The sequence below is a fragment of the Mchenga conophoros genome, linkage group LG2 (genome assembly GCF_057382185.1).
Source record: "Mchenga conophoros isolate Kocher_MC1m ecotype Shallow Benthic linkage group LG2, M_conophoros_male_GT1.1, whole genome shotgun sequence".
Lineage (NCBI taxonomy): Eukaryota > Metazoa > Chordata > Actinopteri > Cichliformes > Cichlidae > Mchenga > Mchenga conophoros.
In genome coordinates this window covers 24,948,125-24,965,055 of record NC_140527.1, presented here as the reverse complement: position 1 = coordinate 24,965,055, position 16,931 = coordinate 24,948,125, and the positions used below count along the sequence as shown (strand labels likewise).

Genomic DNA, 16,931 nt, shown 5'->3' with positions numbered 1-16,931 from the left:
ATGTTATCAGTCTGACTGTCATAGTTCTTTATGTTTGTTCCAGAGAAGAAAAAAAAGTGCACACACATCCCCATCTGTATTTGTAGGCTATCACTGCTCTGTGTGAATGTTATTGATGGCCTGGTGTCTACAGTTAAGGTTATTGCATCAGTTCTCACCAGTTTACAGAAGCTGAGCCCGAGAAGTTCTCCATTCAGACAGCCACCATCAATCACCGACATCTGCTCCCTGCCTCCACGCTGCCCTGCCTGTGCACCCATCCAGCGAGAAACACATATATACACAACACCTCTGCTTGGTTTGCCCTTTAAACTCACAACTGATCGCATCTAATTCATCTCATACCGTACAGATATTGTCTTACAATACAGCCACTGACAGTATATCACACAAACCGAGTGTAGAGGCAGTTTCATAGAAAAGCCACCGCAGAGATGTTTCAGTGGGTTTGCCAACTGAGAGACAAAAAGGGTGACCTGCTCTTTTTGGGCTGAACTCTGAATGACTCTTAAAATCTGCATGCATTAAAAAAAGCTACTCAAAGCCAAAACTTTTCCATTTGACAGTCCAGTGTGGCTGTGTGTTTCCCCCTGTTGTACGGTGTATTGGTGTCAGTACTGGTTCGTGTCTCTCCTCCCTCCTTCTTGTTTTTCCTTGCCTGAGGCTTGGCCGCAGGGCTCCCCTCGTGTTGAGGTCATCATTAATAACAAATGCCACCTTCTGTCATGACCTACGGCATCATTAGACGCACACGCGAACACCACACAAACAAATGAGTGCACTTTGCACTGTATACACAAAGCAAAATGCTTGCAAAGAGAAAGGAAAAACCATGTTTACCACACTGCCTGCATGGAGAGCATGAAGCAAACTTCATATCCACCGGGTTAAGGCTGTTATTAAGCTTTAAATTAATGCTGCTCACTTGACCTTATTTTATGCGACTGTTGTCAGGACACACACACACACACAACCAAATTTGCTGTAGCTATACACAACAGCAGACTCGTTATTTAGCCAAGAAAAAAAAATAATTTAGCCACCAGCTAAGCATGACATTTTTTTCTTTTTAATCATATACTTAATCTACATTTAGATTTAAGTAAAAGTGACGCTCGGTTTACCTGCTCCACTCATAATATAAATAAACCATCTCTTAAAGTGTCCTGGCCCTTTGTGATTGGCCGACCTGCGACGCCTGCAGTGAAAGAATTATGACAGCGCAGGCAGGACAGAGATGCAGAGTGTAAGCGTGGGAGAAGGGCTGGCACAGTTCATCACTAACAGCCTGCATTATTTCATGGTATTGTTAGACCTTGATGGAGCTCCAGGGAAGTAGAACTCTGTAAAATATTTAAATATCAGATCAAAGATCAAACCAGAGCTCACAAGGGAACAATACTGAGAGCAGAGAGAAGACTAGTAGGATTAGGAAGAGTCTGCCTCATGTCTTAAACTGTGTATATTTCTCCGTCTTTGCTTCTTTTTTTTAATATTTAATTTTTAAGTTGTTCCCTCTTCGGGTTATGTATCAAAATTTTCTGTTGATACATTTTGCTTGGTAGATATTGTGCCATTTTCTTTGGAACAAATATCTGCATAAAGACAGCAGTGCTGTAAGAACACTTCTTCCATAGCAGAACCATTCATCACTGGCAGGAAAGGGAGGAAAGGACATTCTTTGACTCCAGAACTGTCATTTTCTCAAAGCCAACATGTTCAAAGGCCAGTCCCTTTGCTCTGATTTCCTGTTAACCTACTTTCTGCCTGTCCTGCACAAGATCAAATGCTTTACACTGTCCTGTCTGTGGTGTGATGCCGAGAGAGTGTCATATCCTTCCTCGCACTTTCTCACACATGAATATATTCGAAACAACCTTGTGTGCTCGTGTGTGTGGCACGCATTTTATTTTATGTCTCTTTTGTTCTTATCTTTCAGATTGTAGATCAAGGAAAGAATGCAAAGAGCTACCACTATATTCTGGCTAATCTGGTAAGAAAGACTATTTTCATTTTTTTAAATTTCTTAATAACCACCAATAACCAATTATATTTTGCTTCCAAGAAGCCAGATGTTCTTGTAATTTTTTAAGACGTCTTGAGCAATAGTTCTCTAGCATTTCCGAAGTTCTTTGGTTGCTTTTTCACCCATTTTCAGTCCACTTCCTGTACCTGACCATTTCCAAATATTTTTTTTAAGCCACAGTTAGCGCTTACCTATGAATCATCTAATCATATGTGCTGACACATAACAGACACTTTAGCAAAGAATCTATTTTAAATCAAGTCTTTCAACAGTTTATTACTAGCAGTCTGTCACAAAAACATGTCATTTGTTTCCATTTCTTTAGTTGAATCTACAAAAAATGCCAAAGATAAAACACTTTGACAAGCATAAAATAGTATTTTTCCTCCAACATGTTGATTCTTAAAGACTTACTAACTGAAAACTATCTGGACACTGTTTACTTTAAAAAGTTGAGGACAACAGAAGAAGTGGCGGGTCTTAAAAAATACTAACTATAGCAAATGAGCGGTATCCATTTCCTTAAAAAAACAGGGGAACAAAACCAACAAAGACCTGACACAAGACCTGAGAGATGCCTTAGTTGGTCCATTTACTGTTCAATGGAGATTGATTGGAAATTATTTAAGTAGACGGGTTAACAACCATCCGTAAAACACAGTGGAAGCTCTATCATGATTTGGGGCTCCATTATAAATGCAGAAAAGTACCGTCAGATTTTGATGTAATATTATTTGGAAAGCATATGACTGGAAACAACGTAACATTTCAGCACAACAATGATCCCAAACACACTGCCAATGCAGTAAATCATACTTGGATATAAAAATACAGAATGGAATACAATCAGGCATGAAGACCACTTAAAATAAAGTTAAAAGAAAGCTTGTGTTAAAGAGTTCAGGTTCTGTTGAAGAATAAATGTTCATATATGTTGGCAGATTTCAGTAACTCACTGTGCCTATTTCTCATTTTCTAAGAGAAAGAGAGAAATCAGGGGTGGCTCAGGACTTTTTGCACGGCACTATTCTTCTCTGCATTCACACTTTATTTGAATTTATATAAATGTATGTAAATTGTATCTTTTGTCTTATATTTCATTTCATAACTGGATTCCAAACTTTCAGTAGTTTATTGCCAATTCAATAGTTGTGTTTACCCAATAGAATTGTCTGGTTTTACCCTCATTCCATCTGCAGCTCAGCTAAGTCAAATATCCTTTCACTGCCACAGCTATAGAAATCACAGCAACACAAGTGGGAGACTTGCGACAGTGACAGAAAGCTGTGCAGACTCACAGCAACAGAAAAAGGTCAGGCAGCCAGTGTATGAAAGCATACATCCATTAGCTCTCTTTGTCTGCTGCCTTTTCCTCGCCACACACATGTTAGACCCTGACAACACTCGATAAATGTGGCTAAATGAAAAGAAAACTGGCATCAACAGAAGCTGTGGTAATAACAACATTAATATGCAGATGCTGGCTTGAACAGTTTCTCACTGCTGGCGTTTTAGATTGACTCAATCTCCCTTGTCCAACCGGTTTGCCAGATTTAAATTTAAACGATAAAGCTTAGACGGTAATAACAGATGATATACAAAGTGGCCACAGTCATTTATAATGGGCCCGTTAAAATGTTGGACCAAAAAAACGGGGGAAAAAAGAAAGAAAATGACTTTATACGTCCTTGGACCTTTTAGTTAATTTACTTACCTCAGTGCACATGTGTGCTTGTGTGCGTTGATTCTGAGCACAGACTGAATTTCAGTAAGTACTTAAATTGTGGTTACAATTCTGTCGGGAACATCCCCCATCTACGTCCTGTGTTAGCAAAGGCTAGTTTCTATAGTAACCTCCTCAGCTGACTGCACAGCATTAGCTCATTCATGGAGCAGAAAAAAGACATAAGTCTGTCTGTTGAGCTGAGAAATATGGACACCTGGCAACACATACAGGTACATTAAGGGAAATGCGGCTGTTAAAGCAGACTGAATGCTGCCCCTCTTGGTTGCCCGCATATGTTTGGGGTATTTTTCTTCTTCTCTTAAATGAAAAAGGGCAAAAAAACCAAAAAAAACAATTCTAGATAACTTTAGGCTAGGGAACAGCAAGTCCTCTTTGTTTTTCTTCAGTTCTTTTGACTGTATGAAAATCAAAACACAGTAAACAAGCGCGAATTCGGAACGGATGTGATAAAAAGAGCCAAGGCTTCAAATGGCATGATAAAAAACAACAACAACATCAGAGCAGAGAAGAAAGAAAACGGATGGTACGCTGGAGACAATCCAGAGAGAGGCACCTTTTCTCCTCATCAATCAAAACTTTGCTTTTAAACCTCAGACAAATCACAGACAAATCTTTTTTCCTCCTCTGTCTCCACTCCCACCCGGTCCCTCTTGTCTACCTCCTCCTCTCCCCACGCTGACAGGAAGCCTGCTGAGAGACTGAAACTGTCTTTCCTACTTTCTACCTCTGAAAAACAGCCCTCTCCACATAATAGTTTTTTTTGGGGGGGGGATACAAGAAGGAAATACCATTACAGTAAATCGCTTCTTCCTCCATTCTTCTTTGCCTGAGGCTCGCCTTGCATTGTTCACAGTAGCCTATAAGGTTTTGATCCTGCTGTTGTTAACAGTAGCATATGAGGACTCCGTCTATCACAGATTAGTGCCGGACTGCTCCTTCCATGTAATGAGGTTTTCTATTTTCTTTCTCACTACTTCTGTCCCTCAGGAAAGACCTAAATGAAGTCTGCTCAATGGGATGATCTCCCTATGTAAAAATGAAAGATTTTTTTTCTTTATTAAGAAATTAAAACCTGAACTTGTGATGGCACAGTTAAAGCAGTACTTAAAATGTAATAAAGTTAGCTAAATTACCCAACCAGCGGCACCAAATGTTAGGTGCCCTGCTGCTGGTTCCAAAACCTTTTTGGACAGTGTTCTTACAAAATGCTCACCTGCTTGAAACCCTTTGATGCAGTTTTTAACAAGTTATGATAATTGATCCATTCATCCATTTGCTTATAAGCTAAACTGCTTATGAAGCTCAAAAGTAGAGGCGAGATCCATTTTACATGTGGGTTTTTTTCTTGTGACGCCTGGATAACCAGAACCCCTGTTTGCAATCCACTGCTGTAGAAGAACATATCAGCTGGATTTCACAGGGAGTTAACATATCCTCTGTACCTGTGTGAGTATGTGTGTGTAATCTGTTTCTGTCTGGTTTCCTCTCAGGGTTTTCTGGACATCGATCTGACAGATCTGAGGAAAGGCGGGGCAAACATAACCGGCTTTCAGCTCGTCAACAACTCAGAGCCGAGTGTGAGCCGCATCGTCCAGCAGTGGATGGAGTTTGATAATAAGGACTCCAAAGTGCCCAAGCCTGGACTCAAAGTACTACCCCTTAAATTTCTGAGTTACTTTCTTCTTCTTCCATAAGTCTCTAAGCCTAGTGTCTATATAATAGGTAACTCTTACCTGAATATGCTTTTTGGATTTTGGATTTCTGCTATAGCAATTATTTATCTATACCAAGCTGAGAGTGATACCATATCAAGGTATTTGTGTATTTACAGGCATAAGAAAGTAACCTAAAGTTTAAGTTATAGAAATGAAGTCTCTGATGTTTAAGCAAAGCGCTTCTAGTGTTTGTGACATGAAATGTAATTGAATTAAACTTGCTCTCTGCAGTACACAGGTGCTCTAACATATGACGGGGTGAAAGTCATGTCCACAGCCTTTCAGAATTTAAGGAGACAGAGGATAGACATATCTCGCAGGGGCAACGCTGGAGAATGCCTAGCCAACCCACCAGCTCCCTGGGGACAGGGCATAGACATCCAGAGAGCCCTGCAGCAGGTCTGCACACGTGGAGAGGAACACACTAATGCACACACGCATAAATACATAGATCCTCGTGCACACTCACACAATTTCTTGAGTGGCACATTGGCTAACAGCTCCTGAGTTTGGGCTGGCTGAACAAATTAGGTCTCATTCTGTCGTGTAAAGTTCACATTAAGTCGTTGGAGAGCTCTCCAGTATCAAATGTGACATCATAGCTAGTAAACACAACCTGCAGGCAATAACACTCGACTGTGATTATCATGAAATATGACATCAGCAATTGAGTTTAGAAATGTAATATTTGGCGATGAAAATGCTGGACTGGCTGTGAGACTCCTTAATGTCACAGAGACACACGAACGCCGACCCGCATGTGCATTGAGGAACACGGACAGTTATTTGGATTAAATTTAGAACGCTAATAAAAAAAAAGAAAATTTAAGTTCAAGCCATTCAACACCATTCACGCAAAATATGGAAATATAAAAACTGCTTTTGTGTTCATGAGGATTTACGTACAGTACAAGTGCTTGTGTGAGTGTGCTGCCCAAGGCGCTGTCTGCAGAGTGGCTGCGCAGAGGCCTGTTCCGAATCAGTCTCGCCATCTGCCTGCAGATAGACTGGAGATTGAAGCCGTTCGTGTTCGCTCAATTAATTCCATCACACAGCCAAGACAAACACGGTGCACTCTGCACACATACGTGCACACCGTCTGTCATTTATGTCCACAGTGACGCGCGGACACTCACAAATGAAAACGACACAAAACATGCGAGTTGCGCTTAGAATGCATGTCATGTTAGCATGATGTGCGAGTGCTTGCTCCTAGCACTGAAACGCTGGTTGAATATCACGTTACGGGGCAGCCGTACCAGCCAAGGAAGTGAGAGGATCTGAATTACTTATTCGATATCTTTGACTCCATTACAGGTCCGTATAGATGGATTGACTGGTCACATTCAGTTTAATGAGAAAGGCCGCAGAACCAACTACACTGTTAGTGTCATGGAACTGGCCCCCTCTGGACCCAAGAAGGTGAGCCTGAGGGTCCAATTTAAGATATTCATTCTTGCCCAAGGGCCCCCTTTCTAAAAAGACAATATGTATGCAGTCTTATTACATGTGTCTGACTAACCCTGTAGCTTATTTTAAAACCTTGTACTGTAGTCAAACGAGTGAATGCTCCAAAGAGCCAGTTTCTAATTTAAAAAGTTAAGATTCACATTTAACAAGAAATCTCCTACTACCTTCAGTGAAGTGTATGAGTAGCTTTTTACTCTCACACCTCACTGAGCAGCTCCCAAATGAGTACATCATTACTGCTGCAAATACCTTAAGGGTGAAAGGTAAATTAGAGACATGGATTTACCTTACTTCTTGGTATGTTTTCAGTCTTGCAAATGCAACTGAATGTTTATTTGAAATAGCAGGAAATTCATATTTTCCTCTTGCGCTGGAGAAGCTATCCAGTGAGGAGACTTAAGTACTTGAATTTATCTGAAATGCCTGATAAATTATACATTTTTATTAAATACAGCTCATCATTTCAATTAAATTTTGTGCACTCCACATACATGTCTCTTTTGGGATTTCAGTCATTCACAGTAAGAGCTGCTAAATCAGCTTGATAGGTCATTGAGCTGGACTTAAATATAAGCTGAAATATGATAAACTGCCTTTAAGCTCGAGTCTTTGAGTGGGAGTAAAAGTTATTTTTCTCTCATATAGTCAGTTTCACTTTAGGCAGTTAATTAAACACGGGCCCTACTTTGTGACACATTCTCCTTGCCTTAGGTCGGCTACTGGAATGAAGATGAGAAGTACGTGACCACAGCCAGCCTGAGAGGGAGCAACGAGACTTACCCACTGCTGAACAGAACTTACATAGTCACCACTATCTTGGTAAGTATGAGTTAAAAACAAAAAAACTCAAACAAACAGAGGTTAAGGGCTTTTTTTAGGGGACGAGGGTGTTTAATTTGAGAGACTGAAACAGATAAAGTAATAGTAACATATTTTCTATCATGGTAGAGTTCCTTAAATTTCACGACCCTGAAAGAATTCAGCAGGCGTCCGCAATTGTATCTTGCTCTCTTGTTTCTTTTCCCAGCTACATTTTCTAACTGCTCTCATTCTGACTGAAGCCTGCTCAGAATAACAATGAGTATCAGTATAACTTTATTGCTCCGTGTACATCTGAAGTGCAGAATCTCATGCCTGACATACAGTGTTGATGACTGTTAGAGTTGGTATAGTACACATTTATTGCACTTTTAAAAGCTCACAAAAGGTCAACATAATCTCTGTGGTAATGTCAACACACATAAAAAAAACAGGCAGACTAGAAAGAACCAGCAGAAGTGTCTGTGCAGCATTAGAACTTCTCATGAAATAGACAAAGTAACTGTTATATATGAGGCTGTGGTATGTCAGTGCATCCTTTTAATTTTTATTTTTTTATTTTTTTTACCATAAATGTCATCATTAGGTCATCCAACATGTCTCAGGTTGTATTTATTGGCAGTAACACAAATGGTCTGCAAGTGAGGTCAGATTCGACCTAATCCATTCTTGTGACACGTATCATTATATTTTGTAATCATAGCTGATAATATCTGACTATAGTACAGTAGAGGATATTAAAGTTAGTACAATATATCCCTGGAGGTACAGGATGTTCTCAGTAGCTTGTCTATGAACTGGTTCCCTAAATTTTACTAGTGGTATATTTTTAAAGTGAAAATGTTTTTTTTTGCAGTGAAAAGTGGCTTTAATGGCTCTAATGTATATGTGAAAGGTATATGCACACCAGAATTAGAAATTAAGCAGCTTAACTTATATGTCATGTGAAAAAAAAAAGTTTTCACATGACTTTCTGCAGTCTTGTGAAAAAATACAACCTACATCAGCAAGTATGAGCATCTCTATGAAGGAAGACATTTTGGCAGTTTGCTGCTCTGGAGCTTTCAGGTGTATGTTAACACAATTCTGAGGAGGGAAGACACCAGCAATATCTAGAAACAATTGTTGCTGCCTATCAATCTGTGGAGGTTTATAAGACCATTTGCACACAGTTTGAAGTAATCATTCAACAGTGAAAAAAAATATTGACAAGTTGGCATTCAGGACAGATTACCAATCCTCCCAGGAGTAGAAGTCGCAACAAACTCACCTCAAGATCAGACAGTGCGACGCGAAACTGAGAAACTGCAAAAATTTCCAGAGCGACATCTCAGACTCTGCAGGCCTCAGTTAGCATGTTAAATGTTGCAGTTCGTGACAGTACAACTAGAGGAAGGCTGAACAAGTATGGCTTGTTTTGAAGAGTTGACAGGAGAGACTCTTCTCTCTAAAAGGAACATGGCAGCATGTCTTAGATTGGTAAAGATCCATTTGAACAAACCACAAGGTTTCTGCAATGATTTCCTCTGGACAGATGTGACCAAAGTGGAGATGTTTGACCATAATGCACAGCACTATGTTTGTTACAAACTGAACACAGCATATAGGCACAAACACATCATACCTACAGTCAAGCAGTGTGGTGAAAGGAGTGATGATTTGTGCCTGTTTCACAGAGACAGGACCTAGAAGTCTTGCATGCTCTTTATAGCAAAGCATTCTAGAGTCAAATGTGAGGTCATCTCTCTGACAGTTAAAGCTTCGGCGAAATTGGGTCATTCAGCAGGACATTGTTCCCATGCACAGCAGCAAATGTACAACAGAAGAAGAATCAAGTAGTTCCAATGACCCAGTCAAAGTCCACACGTCAACCTGATTTAAATATTGTGGGGAGACCTAAGAGAGATGTGCTTAAACAAATGCTCACAAGTCTTTATGAACTAAAGCAAATTCATAAATAAGAGTGGGTGAAGATTCCTTCACAATGATGTGAGAGACTGATAAAGTCATAGAGAAAAATAGTAATTTAAAATTATGGTGGCGCTACCAGCTACTGAATCATGAGATGAGCCTCATTTTTCACAGGACTGTATAGAATCCTGTGAAAGCTTTCTTTTTTGCATACAATACATTACAGTTTTATTTATATAGCACATTTAAAAACCCGAAGGCACACCAAAGTGCTTCACAGTAATATGGAGAGTCAACATAAGTTAATAACAGGGTACAAATCGGGCACTAGCATAGACAGGATAGAGGCACTAACAGACCAGAAGAGTTAGATAAATACAAAATCCGCTGAGACAAAAACAGCAGTAAAATTAATAATAAAATAATAAATTTTATAAAATTTTATAAAAGATTTAAAAGTTTAAAATTTAAAAGATTTAAAAGGGTATTAACTGGTGAGGAAAGCCAAGTCAAACAGATATTCTTTCAATCTTGAGTCCAAGGCTCGAATAGAAGCAGGGAGGCTGTTCCAAAGGTTGGGTGCAGCTGAAGCAAAGGCACGATCGCCTCTGGTCTTCAGTCTAAACTTAGGTTGGGCCAGGAGTAATTGACCTGATGATCTTAATGTACAGATTGAGGAGGTCAGTGAGGTAGCTGGGCGCAATGTTATCCAGGATTTTAAAAGTGAGTAGCAAGATTTTAAACTCAATGCGATATTTGATTGGTAACCAGTGTATATCAACAAGAGCCGGAGTAATAGGGTCAAATTTTCTAGTTCCAGTAAGAAGGCGAGCCGCAGCATTCTGAACGAGTTGCAGCCTTCGAAGAGAGAAGGCTTGGACACTACAGTAGAGAGAATTACAATAATCTAACCTGGAGGTCACAAAAGCGTGGATACGTTTTTCCAGGTCCCTGTGTGATATAATGCTTAGCTTTAGAAATCTGGCGCAGTTGAAAAAAAACAGATTTAACTACTGATGATACTTGTTTATCAAGCTTAAAGGAGCTATCCAAATAGACACCCAGGTTACGCATAGAATCAGAGAGAGTTAGCTAGGGGCCCCAGCAGGGCAACAGGCTGGTCTCGAGGAATATGGCTGTCGAACACCATAACTTCAGCTTTTTTCTCATTTAAAATGAGAGAATTATCTGACAGCCAATCTTTAACCTCTCTCAGGCAATCGTACAGGGAGTTCAGTGATGCTGACAAATCATCAGTCAGTTGACAAGAGATTGAATGTCATCAGCGTAAAAGTGATAAGAAATATTGTATTTTTCAAATATGAAGCCCAAGGGTAGCATATACAAAGAGAATAATAAAGGGCCAATACAGACCCCTGGGGCACACCACAGCAGAGAGGGGCAACAAAGGAAGAGTATCCTCCCATCACAACAGAGAAGGATCTATCTGTGAGGTAAGAATTAAACTAGTTAAGGGCAGAACCCTTGATGCCTACAACATGCTCTAGCCTCCTCAAGAGTATATTATGATCAACCATGTCAGAGGCTGAAGACAGATCCAATAAAACTAAAACAGCAGGGCGACCAGAGTGAGCAAATACAAGAGGATCATTATAGACTCTTAGCAGGGCCGTTTCAGTGCTATGGTGTGGCTTAAAGCCAGACTGGTATTTGTCAGTGATATTATTTGCAACTAAGTAAGCCTGTATTTGGAGAAAGACGGCTTTCTCTAAAACTTTTGATAAAAACTGAAGTTTTGAGATTGGCCTATAATTGGCAGGGTCTTTCTGATCGCAATTACTTTTTTTAAGAACAGGGTGCACTACCGCATGTTTAAAAGCAGTCGGGACACAGCCCACTAACAATGATAAATTCATTAAAAATAAGATGCAAGGCCCAAATTCCTCAAAACTTTCCTTGATAATTCGGGATGGAAGGATATCATGCACAGAATTTGAGTTTCTCAATTGTTCAATTATTCCCTTAAGAGTGGGGAGTGATAACAGCTCAAAGTGAGAAAAGGTGGACATGCATCGTAAAACCGGAACAGGATTCAGCACAAGAGAGTGAGAGTGTGAAGCCTTCAGTAATAAAACTTTTCCACTAAAATGAATAAGAAATTGCTCACAGAGAGCCTGAGAGGCCGAGCTCGAAGAGTCCGGACAGGAATTTATCACTGAATTAAAAATTTTGAATATCATTCGCGGGTTGTGGCTATTAGTCTCAATAATATCTGATAGGAAAGCTGCTTTAGCTGCCTTTACAGAGTTCTGGTATAGAAAGACTGCATGACTGTGGGATTTTTGTGGGACACGCCTTCCTTCAGATGACTTCAGTGCTCACCAGATAAAAGATTCTTAGTGGAGCTGATGAAGGCAAGAAACAATGTAATGTAATTGCAAGGAGGTATTTCTGTAGTCTATTGATACTAGATAGTGGAAAAGGGGTGGGATTAAATAAGCTTATGCTTCTTCCTGCTCCTTTTTGAACATGGACGTTATTTGGAGTTGTGGTTGCTCGTTTTCCTTTTGTTTGCTTTGTTCATTTGTCTCTTTTAATTCTATTTTTTTTTATACTTTTTCAACATGTTCAAAATAAAGATTCAATCAATCAATCAATGTAGAATAACAGAAAAGACATCAGTACACATCAACTTGTGCACTCTTTTTAGAGCCATTGGCTGCATATATAGACATCATTGCCAGTGAGAGGAGAAAAACTCTTCCAGTCAGCCTCCAAGTTGTAATTAAGATAAAGAAATTTTCAGAAGCCAACTATCTCTGCCACTTAGCAGATATAATTATGTTTAAACAAACTAGTGCAAAATGGCTGCAGTAGTCAGTTCAGCTTAAATGAAGCCCAAAGTGAACCCTAATGCAATCCATTCAGCTGCGAGAAAAGGAGATTGATAGCTTACATGGTTTTTTTGTACCCAGTTTTCAAGCCTTTAGGCTATTTTTCAGAAAAACAGAGTGCATAATCTCAGAGATTAGACATAGTTAACTAAACACATTCTTTGTTTGAAAGTAACTCTCCAACACTCCAGGAGAGAGAGGCCAGAGGGCAGCCACTTGGAGCTTGCCAAAAGGCACCTAAAGGACTCTCAAATATCGAGAAATAATTCTCTGTTCTGATGAAATAAAGATTGAATTCTGTGCCCTGAATGCAGTGCGTCATCGGCAACATCATGCTCTGGAGATGTTTTTTGGCAGTAAGAATAGGGAGTCTAGTCAGGGTCAAGGGAAAGATGAATGCAGCAACGTGTCCTTGATTATAACAAGCTCCAGAATGTTCTGGTTTAGCCCCAGTTTTCCAACAGGACAACGACCCTTTGCACACAGCCAAAGTAACAAAGGAGTGGCATCAGGACCACTCTGTGAATGTCCTAGAGTGTCACAGCCAGAACCCAGACTTGAGATCTGAAAATGGCTGTGCACAGACGCTCCCCATCCAACCTGACATAGCTTGAGAGAAGATTGAAATATTGAGCCAGGGCTTTCAATACTTATGTAGTTGTTATATTTTAGTTTTCAAATTTTACTACATTTACAAGAATTTCAAGAAAACTTTGTCTTTATGGGGTAATATGTTTATAATTTGAGGTAAAAATGAATTGAATCCTTTGTGGAATGAGGCTGTAACATAACACAACGTGGAACATGTGAAGTGCCGGGAATACATTCTGCATGCATGTAGCTTCTGCCACTTCAGCTGTCTGCAGTACAACTGGAAGACCAGAGATCCTGTTAGAATCATTTTCACTGAAAAGCCAATCAAGTGGTTGTTGTAGTATTACTATAATAAGATTACTGAGTTAAATATAAGAAAGTAGCCACTAATGTAGCTGCAAAGGAAAATCCTGACATGTAGTCTATTGACATCTACTTTCGAAAGTATGCCTAAAATCCTTATTTAAACCCAAGAGTTGGAGTCTCCGGAGTAAGCCCCCAAAATAACTCTCTCTGACATAATCTCCTATCAGTGTCCTTTTCTCCGGGAAGATAAATTAGTTTTCTGTCTTGGAAGCTAAGAGAAGAGATAAGGTGTGAGGAGCACAGGCGCAGGAGTTTTTACACCTTCTAACTTCTGTGCTCTCTGATTCGTTGCCTACGGGTGGGTGTTGTTTTGCTGCTGTGTTGATATCACATAGTTCTTCACTGTAGTCCCTGCTGTCCAAGCCTGTGCCCACAGACTAGGCCTGGAGATGTGGAGAAATGAGGCACAACTGGTTTAATGGGGCATCAAAGCTTCCTTTGCTGATGACTGCGGCTTTGCACTGAAATCAGACAAAGAGTGAAATGTGTCTAATCTTAGCATGCCTGATTTTTGTGTTATTGTCGCCTTTAGTGTGTATAACCCTTAAAATATATTGGGTAATGTCAGCACACAAGAGAAAATGATTGAATTTTTAAAACGTATTAAAAATATGAACTTCTACATGTGTAGTTGCATTTGTTCAGGTGCACAAGTGCTCTTGTGTGTATAAATGTGCAGCGAATGTGTCTGAGTATTGTATTTAATGTGGTTGAGTGACAGCAGATCTCAATGGAGCTGTTCGAGGTCAATGTGATTCAGTCCTGGAGGACCTTTTGTATGCCTTGCCACATCTCCATGTGCACATTTGTACATGTGTGTGTGTATTTCTGTGTGTGTGTGTGTGTGTGTGTGTGTGTGTAGTGGGCATGGTCACAGTTGCGTGTGCCCTGTCTTTGTCTATGACTGCGTGCGCCAGTGCGTACACTGTGAAAGCGCTGCACGCCAGTCCTTTCTCTTCACTGCCTCCCCAGGGTGCCATTTGTCTACCAGCCTCAAGTTATGTGCAACAATGATTACCTTCACCTGGATCATAAAGAGCGGGAGAATACAGATAGCTGTAACACATATAGGAAACCCTCTCCTCCCTACACCCCGCCTCCTTATCTAGACACTGGTGAACACGATGGAAGGATTTTCTAAGCTCAGCAGAAAACTCTCGCTTAAAACAGGAACACATAACAACTTGTGGGAATTGAGGCCTTCTTAGTGCTGCTGGACAATTTATACTGAGGCGACTTTAATTCTGTATGAAATACATATTTCTGAAAGTGGAGCCCCAGGTGTAGTGCCAGCTGCAGTTTCTCAGGCAAGTCAATCAGTGTGAGATGTGCAGTAGTCGATGTAACAAGAAGAACAATGTGGCCCTGGAGCAGAGGTTATCCTGGTTTCAGAGAGCTGTCAGCTTCATTGTCTTCATGCACGCACTTACACAGGTGCTCGTTTGAATCATACCTCATGTCTCTTCGGCTCTAACAATGCTGCCCAATTCCTGTTTTCTTGCTGCATGCTATGTGCTTTTCAGTGCACGATTCAGTCGCACTCATCCTACTTAGAGGGTCTTTGTGGATGAATTGCATACCTACCTTCAGGGAACAAAGCTAAAATAATGCCTTGTAGTTCCATTTAATTTTCTTTTCTTCTCAACCTTTAAACCTACAATTATATCTGGGGGCCAGAGCTTTTTTTTCCTTTTTTTTGCCCTAAGCCTCGGTTTAGAACAAGAGATAGCACTTCATTTTCAAAGTGCACACTAATTTCAGGGAAATCATTTCAGAAGCTGTTGAGTGAGTTCCTGTAAATGATTTTTAAAACTTTAGGAAAATAAAAAGAAACACATAAAAAATCTGTTTTTACTCATGGCTGCCCCACATCCAACAGGAGTCTCCATACGTGATGCTGAAGAAGAACCACGAACAGCTTGTGGGGAATGATAAGTACGAGGGCTACATCGTGGAGCTGGCTGCAGAGATAGCAAAGCATGTGGGCTACCAGTACAAACTGAAGATCGTCTCAGATGGCAAGTACGGAGCCCGAGATCCCGAAACCAAGATGTGGAATGGCATGGTCGGAGAGCTGGTGTATGGGGTGAGTCGGTGGAGCTTCTTCTAAGATTTTCTTTTTGTTTTCCCCACAGTCAAAGCTGGAAAATTAACTTTTAAATGTCTTTTGTGAATACTGATTATTGAAGGTCTTAACACATTGAAAACCGCACTGGCCCCAAGCCTGTTAAGGATGATTACCTATTTTGCTTTCTTTTTATTAGTATTCTGCGCTGCTTATTTAAATATAATTTTAATATGTTAGACTTTGGGCAAGGTTCACTTTGGAAGAAACAAATCCTTACAGTTTGCTGCTAGAATAATTTGTGATTATATGATTACTAAAGGTTCCTCTGAATTGCAATTTCGACAGTCTAACCACTTTGTTCTTCAGAAGTCTGAAATTGTGCTGTGTTTTTAATTTGACCTGGATCGTTACCGACTAACTTTTGCTGTGTGTACCAACTGTGCTGTGATGAGGGGGAGGAAGATAAAGACACCATCTTAAAACTGAAAGAACTGGTCTTTCTTTTGCTTTCTCGTTGTGCAATACACTTGGATAATGATCAAGAATACATTTATATCTAGACACGGTGTAGTGCACGTTGAGTGGTTGCGGTGATCCTCTCAGACCTTTGCTGCAAACAAGGAAACACAAGTATCATTCCACCTCAGAATTTCAATGAAATGCTACTTTATCCAGCACTGTTTACACCTGCCTTTGTGCTCTTTCCTCAGAAAGCAGACGTGGCTGTGGCTCCGCTCACTATCACCCTGGTCCGTGAAGAGGTGATTGACTTCTCCAAGCCCTTCATGTCTCTGGGTATCTCTATAATGATCAAGAAACCAACCAAATCCAAGCCTGGCGTGTTTTCCTTCCTGGACCCGCTGGCTTACGAGATCTGGATGTGCATTGTGTTTGCCTACATTGGCGTCAGCGTCGTCCTCTTCCTGGTCAGTCGATTCAGCCCGTACGAGTGGCACGCCGAAGACTACGAGGAGGGAGCCGAGCCGCAGACTCCCACCCAAGCGGCGGCTTCCAACGGGGTGCAGCAGGGCCAGACACCGACGCAGCAGAACACCACCCAGCAGAGTCCAGAGCAAACCAATGAATTTGGCATCTTCAATTCCCTTTGGTTTTCACTTGGCGCCTTCATGCAGCAAGGCTGTGATATTTCACCACGGTAAGAAGCTGAGGCCACAAATTTTGAAGCTTTATACTCCTCTGAGTCTCTGCTTTTATTTGTTGGTACACAAAGAGACATTCAGTACCACCTACGTGTAGTACATATCTATCTGCCACACCAACGCCTCAGCATGCTGACTTGCTTTCTTTTTCAGCTCACTTGAGTTTTGTTTATTGAGATTTTGTTGTGTTTTTCTTAGCC

General features: G+C 40.5%; 1 protein-coding gene across 3 annotated transcripts in view; it reads left to right on the top strand.

The window, feature by feature from the left end:
- Positions 1–16,931, top strand: part of gria1a (glutamate receptor, ionotropic, AMPA 1a) — an 81,221-nt gene that overhangs the window by 30,527 nt on the left and 33,763 nt on the right. For all 3 annotated transcript variants that reach the window (XM_085289734.1, XM_085289725.1, XM_085289743.1), the window contains exons 5-11: positions 1,940–1,993; positions 5,264–5,422; positions 5,720–5,887; positions 6,806–6,910; positions 7,670–7,777; positions 15,383–15,589; positions 16,282–16,727. In XM_085289734.1, the coding sequence (XP_085145860.1) occupies positions 1,940–1,993; positions 5,264–5,422; positions 5,720–5,887; positions 6,806–6,910; positions 7,670–7,777; positions 15,383–15,589; positions 16,282–16,727 (1,247 nt within the window). The remainder of the gene's footprint in view (positions 1–1,939; positions 1,994–5,263; positions 5,423–5,719; positions 5,888–6,805; positions 6,911–7,669; positions 7,778–15,382; positions 15,590–16,281; positions 16,728–16,931) is intronic.